Source organism: Danio rerio, chromosome 15 (genome assembly GCF_049306965.1).
Source record: "Danio rerio strain Tuebingen ecotype United States chromosome 15, GRCz12tu, whole genome shotgun sequence".
NCBI classification, from domain to species: Eukaryota; Metazoa; Chordata; class Actinopteri; order Cypriniformes; family Danionidae; genus Danio; species Danio rerio.
The window spans coordinates 40,886,776-40,902,106 of record NC_133190.1 but is presented as its reverse complement, the minus strand read 5'-3'; the positions used below and the strand labels follow the sequence as shown (position 1 = coordinate 40,902,106).

Sequence of the window (15,331 nt, the reverse complement as noted above, 5' to 3'; positions counted from 1 at the left end):
CAATACTTTGAGATTTTAATAATTATTAGATGATTTTAAAGACGCAATAAAGAGATGTTTTTGGCAACAACTTAATTCTTTTATGTTCAATTCACTTAAAATTAAGTTAGGAGGAATTGTGTGGAACCTGGCATTTCCTACAGTGCATAAACCCTCCAGAGAAGTAAATTAATTAAATACAGTGTATAATAAACCAGGTTAATGTTATGTTTATTCACTTTGTGTTTTGCATTTGTACACTGAGTTTCACATTTAATTCAATATACATTTTTTACTATTATTTAAACAATGTTTTAGGTCAGTATTAAGTGGATGTATTGTGTATTTTGTGTGCATGGATGGATTACACATGTGCAGTATCAGGAGGATTAAGCGCATTCGTGTCTCTGTGTTCACTGTCTGTCTGTCAGCATCTGTCCTTTGATCTAAAAAACACGACTTCAAGCGCTCGGATGATTCTTTCACCTCTCATTTAATGCCTGATATTCAAGCTTGATCTGCAGTGAGCTGAACCGCGAGATGACCCACAAACATTTGCAATATTTCACCTTTTGTGTCGTCTGCCATATGATTATACCAGGTAAAGCATTCTTCCTTCTTACATATCAAGCTGCCATTGTGCTATTGTTGGTTACAGGTCACATTTATTTGATATTTCATTGCAGTTTGTAGCTGTAAAAGGATGTAAAATGTAAGTTTCATATAAAAAAGTGCTGTGAAATATATTAAAAATAGCATTATTTGCTTTTACATTAATATTTCTCTCATTTAAAAGTAATTTTAGCATTTTTATATACTGTTATAATACTAATATTTTGAATTATGAATATAAATGTATAAGGGTAATTCTTCACATGGACACTTTTATGTCCAAAAATATATATAATTTTGTTTAAATTCCTCTTTCTTTGTTAAACTTACATTAAAACCTACTTTTAAAAAAATGACTAGCTTTCTATTATATATTTTTAATATTATTCATCCTCCTTTTAGGTGTCAAAATCACTGTTTTCACCTTGTCACACACTCACAGTTTTAAACTTCAACAATGAAAATAACATGTTCAAATATTATTTATCTGGTGTCTATTAATGTATCTTAATGAAGCACTAGGCAAATAATTTAAATATTTTATAGTTACTAATGTGAGACTATTATCAATATTATTTTTGATACAAAATATCTGTCACACAGTATCAGTGTCATTTCCAGCACAACACTGTAATGTCGCTTTAAAAAGTTTGGTTAAAGATTATTTAGGTGGTTTCTATGAAAATGAATAGTGACATCTAAGCACAAGTTCAAGAATTTAAATTTAAATTAAAATTTTTATCAACAACACTCGAAGAAAAATCAAGGTAAATATTGCCTGATAAGGAAATACATTTATTCTACGTCATTTCCAAACATGTTGTACCTTTAAAGATGTTCTTAAAAACCAAACAAAATTAAAGGTAAATAAGAGTGTTTTGTATACATAAAAGGCTAGTCAAATCAAGTCCAAGCTAATCGATGAAGCTATTTTTCATTTCTTCACAATAAACTGTTGAAATGTCATTTCCACCACTGTCATTTCCATCACCACAACATTTTTAAAAAATATTTTAAAAATTGTTTAATACTTATTACTTTTATAGTCATCACATATTAAAAGTGTATTCACAATGTATAAGTGCATGCTCTATTTAATATACAAATTCAGTTTATTTGTTTTCTAATAAGCTCTTATCCAAATTTATATTAAATTTTCGAGTGTGACAGATGTACAATTCAGCATACAACTAATTTATTTCATCGACAAATGTATGTGGAAAGATTGGTTAAACTAGACACTAAATGATCTTAGACAATGTTTTAGTGTCATAAGTTATTTCATTTTAAAATAAGCTTTATATTGATGGCAAAACTTTTCTCTTCTTATCTAATTTTGTCCACTTAAAGATCTTGAAACTAGACAAATTGTTAATTTTGAACGAATTTCTTTTACTCAACTTCACAAGGCTAAAAGTACCCGTAGTTGAAGAATAGCCCATATATATTCACATGTACATTTATGTTTTGCATATTTTTACTAGCTTTGATCTATATACAGTTGAAGTCAGATTTTTTTTCTTTTTAAATATTTCCCAAATGATGTTTAACAGAGCAAGGAAATTTTCACAGTATGTCTGATAATATTTTTTCTTCTGGAGAAAGTCTCATTTGTTTTATTTTGGCTAGAATAAAAGTAGTTTTTAGTTTTTAAACATTTTAGAATAACATGTTATTTTTTTCCCCAATTTCTCTTTAACCGAGAGAAGATTTTTCAACATATTTCTAAACATAATAGTTTTAATAACTAATTTCTAATAGCTGATTTATTTTATCTTTGCCATGATGACAGTAAATAATATTTGACTAGATAGTTTTCAAGACATTTCTACACAGCTTAAAGTGACATTTAAAGGCTTAACTAGGTTAATTAGGTTAACAAGTTAGGATAATTAGGCAAGTTATTGTATAACGATGGTTTGTTCTGTAGACTATCGAGAAAAACATAGCTTAAAGGGGCTAATAATTTTGTCCCAAAAATGTTTTTTAAAAAATGAATAACTGCTTTTATTCTAGCCGAAATAAAACAAATAAGACTTTCTCCAGAAGAAAACATATTATAATACATACTGTGAAGTTTTCATTGCGCTGTTAAACATAATTTGGGAAATATTTAAAAAAGAAAATAAAAATCAAAAGAGGGCTAATATTTCTGACTTCAACTGTATAATACTCTGAATTGAGAGTTATTTTTGTATGCTTATACACTATTATAATAGTAATATTTTGAATTATATATATATATATATATATATATATATATATATATATATATATATATATATATATATATATATATATATATATATATATACACACACACACACACATACATATATTCATGTTTTGCATATCTGGGCTGGCTTTGACACCTAATGAACACATTGTTATATGTATAATAAACATGATACATACTAAATTAAACATATGTCCATCCACTGTAAACAATAACATAAATATGATCAGTTATTAATAAATTAATATTATTCTATGCACTATTGCTCCCATTATTTTTATATGCATGTAAAAAGTAACAAAATATAATAAATGCTGTAGTTTTTTTTTAATGCATAATATTTTTTTTTATTTACATATAAGTTCTATGTTAAGCTGCTTTGACAATCTAAGCGCTACAGAAATAAAGATGAATTGAATTGAATATATTACTCTGAACTGTCGTGACAGTTACTATAGAATGTTATATACTATTATAAAAATAATATTTTGCAATTATGCAAATAGAATTTTTATATTCATGTATACATTAATTTTATGCATATTCATTTTTATTCTGGCTTATTTACCTTTATACACACACACACACACATGCACGCACGCACGCACGCACGCACACACACACACACGTATATAATACACCTAATGAATCCATTGTTATATAAAAAACAAAATGAATAATAATTTGAACTTACGTCCATCTATATGTGATATCATAAATACAATAAATGAATACTAAATTAAGATGTATTCAAGTCTTTCCACTGCTAATATTTAATAATAAAATTATATGTAACTAAATTTATATAAATATTTAACACTTATATTATTTCAAGTTATATGTATGAGTGAATATCAAACAATAGTGTATGTATATAATATATAATATTCATTACATTTTAATTTTAAATGCATTTCAGTTTGTATTTGTTTATTTCATTTGAAATATTTGACATTTATATTACAATTATTTCAAGTAAACATTTCCAGTTGATATATAGAGCTACATTTTACATATTAAAAGGTTGACATTTGATACAATACAACTACATTTTACTAAACAAAAAACATTATTTTGATAATTGTGGTTTTAGTAAATAATAACCCTGATTGACATCACATTCAACATGATAATCCTTTCAGTAAATCTCTTTTAAAGCTTTATAAAAAACCATAAAGCAGTTGCAGACATCTGGCAAAACCCAGACCTGTGTCTATACCACTCAAAGCTGCTCTTATAACTCCTTAAACACAGTAATTTTCCACTAACGCAGGTATTTAACACTGCATTACATGAGCTCAAATCAAGCCCCATACAGTCAGACATCATGGTTTATGTTAATGGTGCATGAGAGCAAAGAATAACAGTGTTTTATTACCTCTCTTCCAATAACAGTCAACGTCAGTATATGACGGAGATGCTTAATGTCAGATTTAGTCAGTCTGTGCTGTTGTATAGCTGGCGACGGTTAATCTAGCAGGAAATCTCTCCTCTCCACTCTTCGTGATGAAGCCATCTGTCATGTGGACATGTGTTTCTGACAGGCAGCTCTCATTTATTACTGGCCAGTAGCATAAAAGCATGCCAAACAACTGCATATACAGAGCAAAATGTGTGCTGTTACCTTGATTGCTGTCATCATTTAATCACTTTGTTAGACGTCGTCTGTAAGATACCTGTTTCATACATGTAAATGTTGAGAAATTTAGTCCTTTGGGCTTTCAATACGGTTGTTTTTTTTTTTAAGTTTGATGAATCCAAATCAACTGAGATGTGTTAAAATTGAGCAAAATGTATATTTGCACTTTGAAATAGATTGCTTTGTCCTCACTATATTACTTTGTTAGACATCATTGGTGTCTTTTGAAAGATTGCGGTTTCGTGTACGTGTTAATTCTGAGAAATTTCTTATTTTTGGCTTTCCATAGAGTTGTTTTTTTTATCAGTTTAATAAATATAAAACATCCACATTAACTGAAATCTGAAAAAAGTGAAAAATGTATGTTAATACCTTGAAAAAAATAGCTTTGTCCTCACTTTATTAGACATCAAATGTATCTTCTGTAAGATATCTGTTTTATGTACCTGTGAGTTTTGAGAATTTGTAAATTATGGCTTTCCATAAAGTTATTTTTTTCAATTTGATAAATAGAAAACATACAAATCAACTGAATTGTGTAATTAAAGTGAAAAATATGTTAAAACATTGAAAAAGACTGCTTTTCCTCACTTTATATAATTTTTAGACATCGTTGGTGTCTTCTGAAAGGTAGCAATTTCATGTACCTGTAAATTTCGAGCAATTTGTCAATTTTGGCTTTTTATAAAGAGTTATTTTTTCAGTCTGATGAATACACTCTCAGAAATAAAGGTACGCGAGTTGTCACTGGGGTAGTACCTTTTTAAAAGGTACAAATTTGTAACTTAAGGGTCCATATTAATACCTCAAGGGTACATATTAGTACCTTAAAAGTACAAAAAATGTTCCTTTAAAAATCTTTAGGTACTAATATACTGAATACTATTTTTTACTGTATTTTTATACATTAAAACATTTTACAGAACAGAACATTCAGTGACAGCAGCGATTATATATATATATATATATATATATATATATATATATATATATATATATATATATATAAATATATATATTATATATATATAAAAAAAAAACAGAAAACAATAACCCTAGATGTAAATAAAAATACATTACAAAAAAAAAAAAAAAAAAAAAAACATTATTTTCAGTGTTGAAGGAGCTGGAAATATTATCTCCTGTTCAGATGCAATGTAGCAGGTGCCCATCTTTGTTTAAAAATATCCATTTTCAATTGAAGTTGAGCAGTCATATACTCCATTCTATATATAGATTAGATATAGAAGTTTTTCCATCCACTGTACTATTGTTGGAGGTTGTGGCTTCATTCAATTTATTGCTATAGTCTTTCTTGTGCTTAGTAAAAGTATATGTAGTATCTCTGGTTTTTATTATATATATTCTGGGGTAACCTTTTAAGCAAGAAAAACAGGGGAATAATATACACTTTTGAGGAACCAAAATGGACCCTATAGGTACAAATGTGTACCATTTTAAATAAGGTACCACGCCAGTGTCAACTCGCGTACCTTTTTTTCTGAGAGTGTAGAAAACATCCCAACCAACCTAAATGTGTGATTAAAGTAAAGATCGTATGTTAATGCCTTGAATTGCCTTGAAAGCTGCAGTACTCAGGGAAATTGTCTGACACAAAAAATACAGTACCAGTAGGGGGCAGCCGAGCTACATTCTCAGTAGTGGCCAATTCTAAAGGAGGGGAGTCTGCCGCAGGTGGCTGTTTCTCTGTGGAAGGAGGAGGTGTTTTCTCCATGTTTTGTTCATATTTGCTAAAACCTAATAAAATGGTTCGTCTGGGATAATTGTGTTTTTTGTTTTCTGATAAGTAAAATAGACACATTATAGAATTTTAGACACAGTATTGTCAACTCGCGCCATAGCTCTAACTCACCACAGCATTGGCTCTAATATTACATTTTCGACTGTAGGCCTATTAGTAACATAAATAAAATACATATATAAATCAAAGCCAGCACAAAGTGAATATGTATGGACAAACAGAAAGCATTCAAATCTGCAGAAATATGTGATTACATCGAACAAAATGTATTTTAGTACCTTGAAATAGTTGCTTTGTCATCACTTCGTTGTTAATGTCATCTGTGTTATCTGAAAGAATAATGAAGAAAATAAAAAAATTTAAATATACATAATGAATATCACATTTTTGGAGACGTACATTACGTAATGTCCACTCTTCGCACACCTTAATTTTCTGATTTTGATTATAATGTTATAACGTGAAGCTTACTGTAGGTAAAGCTGCTTTGGAACAGTAATTATTGCAATATTTGCTATACAGATTTACATGAATTGAACTGAACAATGCAAACAGTTTTTCATGCAGCTGTTAATTTTAGGAATTATGCCCTTTTGGCTTTCCATAACAATTTTTTAAGTCTGAAGAAAAGAAATACATCCAAAAGAACTGAAAAATGTAATTAAACATAAACATTTTAATATGTTTAGGAAATTTAAATAAATTGCAATTCATTCATTTTCTTTTCGGCTTAGTCCCTTTATTAATCTGGGGTCGCCACAGTGGAACGAACCGCCAACTTATCCAGCATATGTTTCATGCAGTGGATGCCCTTCCAGCCGCAACCCATCACTGGGAAACATCCACACACACTCATACACGGTCAATTTTTTAGCACACCCAATTCACCTGTACCACATGTCTTTGGACTGTGGGGGAAACCAGAGCACCCGGAGAAAAATATTATAATATACTTATAATATTATTCATTATATTACTGCTTTTAGCACCCAAAAAGTGGAGTGCCAAAATATACAATCATATGATTTTATACTATATCCTTAAACAATTCTTTCTTTCTTTGTTAGTTTGCTGGGGAGCCAATGGAATATATGCTCAAAAACTGCTCAATGATTTATTTAACAACTACACAAGTGCTCTGAGGCCAGTGGAGGATACAGAAGACATCCTGAACGTCACGCTTCAGATCACCCTCTCCCAAATCATCGACATGGTACAGTAATATCTCACCCTTTATACACAAATGACCACACTGGAGACAAAATGCTGACATTTACTACACTATAAAAAAATCACAAGACAAAAAGTCATGAAAACAAATGAAGTGCCATCTGAGATTTTCTTTTAAAATGAGCATTTTTCTCAGGCTCCTATATCTTGATTCAGTAATTTAACTTTTATGGCAAAGAATAGGTAAATTATATCACTTTTAACATGAAATAACTGAACATAAACATAAGAGGCTGAGAAAAAGGCTCTTTGTAGAAGAAAATTCCACAGTAGTATAGAGGTTTTTGCCACTGAATTAAAATATTTTATGTTATTTTTACAAATACAAATCAGTTAATTGGGTTTCAACTAAATTAATTTTAATTATACAAAGTTTAACTTAATAGTTTTAGTCAGTTTAACTGATCTAAGTTGAGTTGACTATAAAAGTTTCTTTGACTCAACTAATTAAAATTGTAGGCTGGAGGAATTGCTTTTACAGCGTAGTATAACAAGCACAGACCAATGCAAACAACGTGAACACTGTGCCGTTATTCATTTAGTAAGAAAATAAAAGAAGAATGATGCATTTGATTGGTCAAAATGGTGTGTTTATCCTACAAATATTACAATAGCTTTGTTTACATATTAGGCGGCATTTGGTAAGAGAGGCTAGTTCATTATATCATTTGCAAAGTGGAGATTCTGAACAAAAAATCAGGGGTTTTTAACATCTTTATAAATAAAATATTGCACTAATTAATTAACAGGGAAGTTAAGTAAGTAAGTAAGTAAGTAAGTAAGTAAGTAAATAAATAAAGTAAATAAATAAATAAATAAAAAACTGTGGGGTTTTTAAATGATTTCTGAACATTAAAAAATAAGACTTGTTTAAAATTATTCAGCACCTACGTGAAAAAAATGTTTGTTGTTTGTTGAAACTACTTACAGTATTTAAAATAAGCTAGAACAACACAATTCTTCAGATTTTATTGGCACATCTTCATTTTTTGTTCAATCCACTTAAATTTGTTAAAACTAATAAGCTAACTCAATTCCTTCATGCTGTCACAACAAGAATCAATTGTGTGGAAACTATTAATTCAGTGAATTTAATACTTTTTGGGTCTAGAAGGTTTTATGTTTATTGATATTACTTTTTAAGACCTTGCAGAAACCCTGAATAAGAATGACCAAGAGCTTCCTCATTTTTTTTTTTGTTTGCTTATGTATTAGACTTTTTCCACATTATTTAATTATAAGTACATTTTATTACACACATTTTGCATAATCAAAATTATTTCCACCTACTAAGATGCAACATTCTGTTTCAGGACGAGCGTAACCAGATTCTGACGGCATATTTGTGGATACGGCAGGTGTGGATCGACAAGTATCTCACCTGGAATAAAGAGAACTATGATGGACTTGACACCATCCGAATTCCTGGTAGTTATGTTTGGAGACCTGATATAGTTCTATATAACAGGTAAGTTAAATTTGTGTTGGATTTGACTTGTTTAATTGCTCTTTCTCCTTTGGCCACAAGGAGGCAAAAGTGGAACGCTTAAAGGGATTGTTCACGCAAATCTGAAAATTCTGTCATAATTTCTGTCACAAACCTGTTTGAGTTTGTTCTTCTGCCGAACACAAAAGGAGATATTTTGAAGAAACCTATAACAAATTTATTGACTTCCATAGTATTTGTTTTTCCTACTATAGAAGTTCCAGGTTTCCAGCATTCTTCAAAATATCTTCTTTTGTATGACTTTTATGATATGTGTTCAGGGTTACTCACAAACAGACTATTATTTTTGTTTTCTAAACAAAGATCTTAAAGCAATGGGATCAAAATTAGTCCCTCAAAAAACTTCTCTCATTTTATTTTTAGTCACTGTAAACTTGTTTTATTTATCGTTTTGCATTGCATTATTGGAGCTTTATTTTATCTCCAGTGCACCATCAAATTTGTATGTAGTAAATTTAACTCCACAGTCAAAGTGTCAAATGTCAAATGTCAAAGTGACTTTTTTGACATTTTTAATACTTTCAAACAGTATATTGTATAATAAATAGCATATAAAGAAATAAACCCATACAATGACAGAAAAAGCACTAGCAGCATATAGACATAGCAGGCCCGGCTCCAGCTTGAAACTTTAGGGTGGGCCAAAAAAATAAAAATAAAAATAAATAAATATATATATACATACATACATACACTTGTTAGTGGTAAATAGCTAATACATTACCATTTAGAGCCTATTAAATTTTTTTTCGCATATAAACTCAAGTTCAAGTTCATTTATTCATAATGCACATTTAAAAGCAGTCACAAGACTGACCAAAGTGCTGTACATAAGACAAGATAAAAAAAAAAAAAAATAAAAGACAGAATATAAACACAAGAAATAAAGCAAGCGAAACGTCTGTAAAGATGTAAAAAATTAGGGGTAGAATGAACTATTAAAATAATATTAAAAAGCCAAGCTAAAAAGGTATATAACATGTTTTAATTGATGCACACATGGCCTTTAGCATGCTTTATCATAACGCTCTTTGTGTGTGCGCCGGCCTTTATCACACTGTAAAAAAATTACAGAACAAAAAGCCATCACAGCAAAAGCTTTTATGTTAATTTATATTATTTTGAAGGTATTTTTTAAAGTTATACAAAGTTTACCTATTTTTTTAGTCAGTTAGATTGATGTAAGTTAAGATGACTAGAAGAAATAATTTGATTCAACTAAACATTTATTGTTTCCCCCACAAGTCCAAAGACACATGTGGTTGAGTGTTTAAACTTTAAGCTTTTTACTAAGCTTTTCACTCAACATAGCACATGTGCTGCTGCTTATGTGACTATATAAGTGATTTGATTACAAGTAAATTGGGTAGGCTAAATTGTCCGTAGTGTATGTGTGTGAATTGGTGTGCATGGATGTTTCCCAGTTATGGGTTGCAGCTGGAAGGGCATCCACTACGTAAAATATATGCTTTATAAGTTGGCGGTTCATTCCGCTGTGGTGACCCCTGATAAATAAAGGGACTAAGCCGAAAAGAAAATGAATGAATTAATGAATAAACATTTTAAGCACTGCAAAAACTGCAAAAATGCTGGGTCCCACATAATCGATTGTGTTGGGATAACATGAAGGAATTAGCTTAGGTAAATTGAATATGAATCGATTAAGTTGTCCCCCTAAAAATATCGAGTTTAGTTGTTTTAGCTCATTTAAATAAGTAGTTTAAACAAACAGAAATGTAATTTTTTGTGTGTATAATTGTTTTTTTTTTACATTGCACTATTCTTCATCTCTCTCTTACAGTGCAGATGATCACTTTACCAGCACTATGGACACCAACGTGGTCATCAGGCATGATGGTCAGATCATGTGGGACGCCCCAGCCATCACCAAAAGCTCCTGTAAAGTGGACGTCTCCTTCTTCCCCTTTGATGCCCAGCAGTGCCGCCTGACCTACGGCTCGTGGACCTACAACGGCAACCAGCTGGACATTCTGAACGCCATGGAAAGTGCAGATCTCGCCGATTTGGTCGATAACGTAGAATGGGAGGTGTTGGGAATGCCGGCCAAGCGAAACATCATTCTGTATGGATGCTGTGCCGATCCGTATCCTGATGTGACGTACACCCTGAAGCTGAAGAGAAGAGCGTCGTTTTATGTGTTCAACCTGCTGATCCCCTGTGTGATGATCTCTTTCTTGGCTCCTCTGGGTTTCTATCTGCCGGCAGACTCGGGAGAGAAGGTGTCTCTGGGTGTTACGGTGATGCTGGCGCTCACTGTGTTTCAGCTGCTGGTGGCTGAGATCATGCCTCCATCTGAGAATGTGCCTCTTATAGGTGAATCATTTGTGCTGTGAAAGATATACAGTAGTCAACATTTGAGGGGAATCAGAATGTTTTTTATTTTTTTTCATTTTTGTCAATGAAGAGAAGATTTTTTTCAATATATATATATATATATATATATATATATATATATATATATATGTGTGTGTATATATGTGTATATATATATATTAGGGCTGTTAAAATTAGCGCGTTAACGCACATGATTCATTTGAAATATTTAAACTAACACAATCTCATGACAATTATTAACTTTTTGATTTAGTGGCTAATTCGTATGAATTCGTATGATCTAATTTGTACTATTTACTATGGTTTGTCCATCACCCAATGACAGTTGGGTTTAGGGGTGGGCTTGGGTGCCACGCCTCCTTTTTAAAATCGTACATTTTTGTACGACTCAACTCGTACAAATTCGTAAGAATTAGCCACTAAATTGACAAAACATAAAATACGTACGTTTCCTCATGAGATCAGGCTGATTTAAACTGTAAAAAAAACGCAAATAATGCAGTTGCAGTTTTTTTTTACCTCCTGTTGTGTCCGATGTGTGTATAGGGACGGCGCGTGCATAGAGGCGACCTAGGCTGCCGCCTTGGGCAGCAGAATAGTGAGCGAACCAAATTGTCCTTGCGTTTATCCGCTACACCCACCCCCTTCCTTACGGCCCTCACTTTCATCCGCAAACCGCTCACTTTAGAGTTGAGGGCAGTGTGATTGCCTTTTGCCTAGAGCACCAGTTAAGCTTGCTCCGGCCCTGCGTGTGTTTAACGTGCTAAACAATTTGGATAAGACTAAGAACGCGCTTCTAGAAGGAAAGTTTCAGTGTAAAACAATGTGGCATAACCAGGCGATACTGCGTTGTAATGGAATTTGTTACCTCATGGCTGACGGAAAGAAAAACCTCCACATTTCACGACTCGCATGATCCTGTAAGGTAATCAAAAATCACTGCGCACATATATATAAATGTACTCAGTGAAAGTGGCAGATGAAGTCGCAAGCTGTCAAGGACAGCCCTATTCCCTGCCGCTACTTCCATGAGCCCTCACATTTCCTAAATTTGACGTGTTTCCCCCTACACGCAACTTTTGTCGGTATCCTTGCTTGTAAAATACAGCCATAGTTTAGAACGCTTTGATGAATGTGATTGTGCGTGTTGATGAATCTGAAGGGATCCCTCGGTCACCGGGTTCGCTGTACTGCGCATGTTGTCTGTGTGTGTGTGCATGTGTGTGTTTGTAGTCCACTTAGAATCCAACATGGAAATAATTTTTGTTTGTTATTGGCATTGATTATTTTGAAATTCAAATGGCACTTAAATGCCTTTGTTTTTATTTCTGTAGTAAATACGGCAGTTTGTGATTAATCATGATTAATTAATCACACTTTTTTGTAATTATGTAAATTTTTAAAAATAATTTGACAGCCCCAATATATATATATATATATATATATATATATATATATATATATATATATATATATATATATATATATATATATTTCCCAGTGTTGGGTTGCAGCTGGAAGGGCATCCGCTGCATAAAACATATGCTGGATAAGTTGGTGGTTCATTCAGCTGTAACTACCCCTGATTAATAAAGAAAAAAATAAAATGAAAGAATAAATATATAGTTATATTGTAAAAAAAAATGCAATATTTCCCAGTATTGTGCAGTCTTAATCATATCAGTGTCCTTTATTGTGTCTCTGCTTTTATATGCATTCTACAGGGAAATATTATATAGCCACGATGACCATGATCACTGCATCCACAGCCCTCACCATCTTCGTTATGAACATCCACCACTGTGGCCCAGATGCCAAACCTGTTCCAGACTGGGCCAAGAAATTCATCCTGCAGTATCTGGCCAGGATTTGCTTCGTCTACGAAGTGGGTGAAAACTGCATGACGCCGCAGCCAGAGAAACCAGATCCTCAACCGCAGAAGCCTCAGGACTGCAACTGCAACATGAACGGCCAAGCTGGAAAAGACGACTTTGTGTTTAAATTCGACAGAAATCAAGAAGCCACATCTCCGAAGCTGCTTGAGGACAGAGAAGATATGTCACAAATATTGAGCCCGGCGTGCTCACTAGGAAAACATCCCACCTGTCGGTATGGGGTGTGGAAGGAGGGAGTGTTCATGAGTATGGATTGCGGCGATGGAGCGGCTGAGACTGGAAAACCCATAGGAAGAGGACAGGAAGGGTGCAGAGATCATGACTCTGGGTTTAAATCACAGTGCAAGTGTGATCAGCAGCATCTCCTGAGGAATATTGAGTATGTGGCAAACTGTTACCGTGATCAGAGAGCTACGGCGAGACGAACAGGAGAGTGGAAGAAAGTCGCCAAAGTTCTGGACCGATTCTTCATGTGGCTGTTCTTCATTATGGTTTTCTTCATGAGCCTGCTTATAATGGGGAAAGCCATTTGACATGGAGGTGACTGAAAGAAGGACATGACTGAAATAATGCAAGTCTAGTAATATTTATTACAGCACTTCATACACACAAAATTTATTCAATTAAATTTATTCAATTTTTTGTAAGGTAAGTGGTTGCCAACAATTTATATGGGCTGAATTTAAACAAACAAATTAAGTTGAACATTAGTACATTGAATTTGTTTGAACTCGGCCCATTTAAATTTTTTGCAATAGAACTTACCTTCAAAAAATTTCAGTGTAGTAGATTGTTTGATTCTTCAAAGTATTTAATGATTGCAAAAGAGTTAGTGGTGAGAACTTCAAATAATGAGGCAAAATCACACATCATGAGTATACTGTTGTCTGATTCTTAAAAATAGACTTTATACAAACAAAAGCATATAGTTTAACTAGTGTTTCTCTATTCTCAAACAAATGACTCTAAGTGGGTTTTCATTAGTAAATAAAAACCATACAGCTCAAATGGTGTCTGATTCTCTGTTTCATTCTTTGGTTCAGTGTTTAGGTAAAAGCACGTGAACACAGGGAGAACAACCAAACTCCACACAGAAATGCCAACTGGCCTAGCTGGGACTCAAACTTGTGACCTTCTTGATGTAAGGCAGGGCCGAATTAACCAATGGGCATTATGGGCACAGGCCCAGGTGCCCATGCGCACTTGGGGCCCCTGCAAGGGGGGGAAATTCCAATTTTGGAGTGTCTATTAAGGTTAAGTGCACATAGCATACCTCAATGGAATAAGCTTGTAAACCAATTTCCGCCCATCACTGTTTGATTGACAGAGACACCATACCTAAGAGTGCCACTGAAGGGCCGTTATTACCATGAGTGGCGTAGCTCGTAAAGTGCATGGCATCATGATTTAATGTGATTATTCATCAACCTGGTTCGAATGCAGCGTCTGATAAATTCTTATTTTTTTTCCTCATTACATATCAGATTGGAAATACATTTATTTTTAATAGAAAGGAAATATTTTTGTTTAGAAATGAAATAATGAAACCGTGATTTAAAGTTACAAGTGGCTCGTGGGTTTTTATTAAGGGTAAGCTTATTTCATTTGTGTATAAACAGCATCTAAATATTTATTTTAAATATTCTATAAACAGTTATTCACCTGGTTTTAAATGTTAGCAACATTTTATTATAACTAATTTGTATTTACAATGAATACCCTTTAAATATATATATCTTAGTACTGCTTCAGTGAACTTGAACAAGTATACTAAAAACTATTAAAAATAAATATATGTTAAATCTTTTTTTGACAATAAATATATGTACTTTACAGGGGCGCCTGCAGGATTTTGTTCCAAGGTACGCACAAATCCAGGACCGCCCAGCCCCCTTCTGCCAATCATGTCAAGAAACACTGATGCTTGCTGTCAAAGGCTACATTATTTAAGGCCATTCGTTATGACATAATTTGTTTCCTTTTTAATTTTAATATTTCACTGAAATCTAAATAAAAGCACATCAGCACCAAGGAATCAGACGCTCAAGATGTAATCTTGAAAATGATGTCATATTAAAAAATGTGCAAATATATGACAACAGATTGTGATACAACA

The 15,331-nt window shown here is 32.5% G+C and overlaps 1 protein-coding gene across 2 annotated transcripts; it reads left to right on the top strand.

Annotated features, from left to right (window-relative positions):
• Positions 1-340: 340 nt before the first annotated feature.
• chrna10a (cholinergic receptor, nicotinic, alpha 10a) lies at positions 341-14,223 on the top strand. Of its 2 annotated transcripts, XM_021481417.3 has the most exons (5): positions 341-580; positions 7,296-7,441; positions 8,772-8,926; positions 10,767-11,299; positions 13,045-14,223. In XM_021481417.3, the coding sequence occupies exons 1-5, from the start codon at positions 520-522 to the stop codon at positions 13,746-13,748; spliced, it is 1,599 nt and encodes a 532-aa protein (XP_021337092.1). In that variant the 5' UTR covers positions 341-519; the 3' UTR covers positions 13,749-14,223. The 2 variants fall into 2 exon arrangements, with proteins under 2 accessions (XP_021337092.1, NP_001038269.1); NM_001044804.1 differs by lacking the exon at positions 341-580 and having other exon boundaries at positions 7,250-7,441; positions 13,045-13,748.
• The last annotated feature ends 1,108 nt before the right edge of the window (positions 14,224-15,331 follow it).

Excerpts from the sequence above, each read along its gene's own strand:
- chrna10a (XM_021481417.3), top strand. The coding sequence starts at position 520 with ATGACCCACAAACATTTGCAATATTTCACCTTTTGTGTCGTCTGCCAT. Across the intron at positions 581-7,295 it reads CTGCCATATGATTATACCAG|TTTGCTGGGGAGCCAATGGA; the intron begins GTAAAGCATTCT and ends TTTCTTTGTTAG. Across the intron at positions 8,927-10,766 it reads GATATAGTTCTATATAACAG|TGCAGATGATCACTTTACCA; the intron begins GTAAGTTAAATT and ends TCTCTCTTACAG.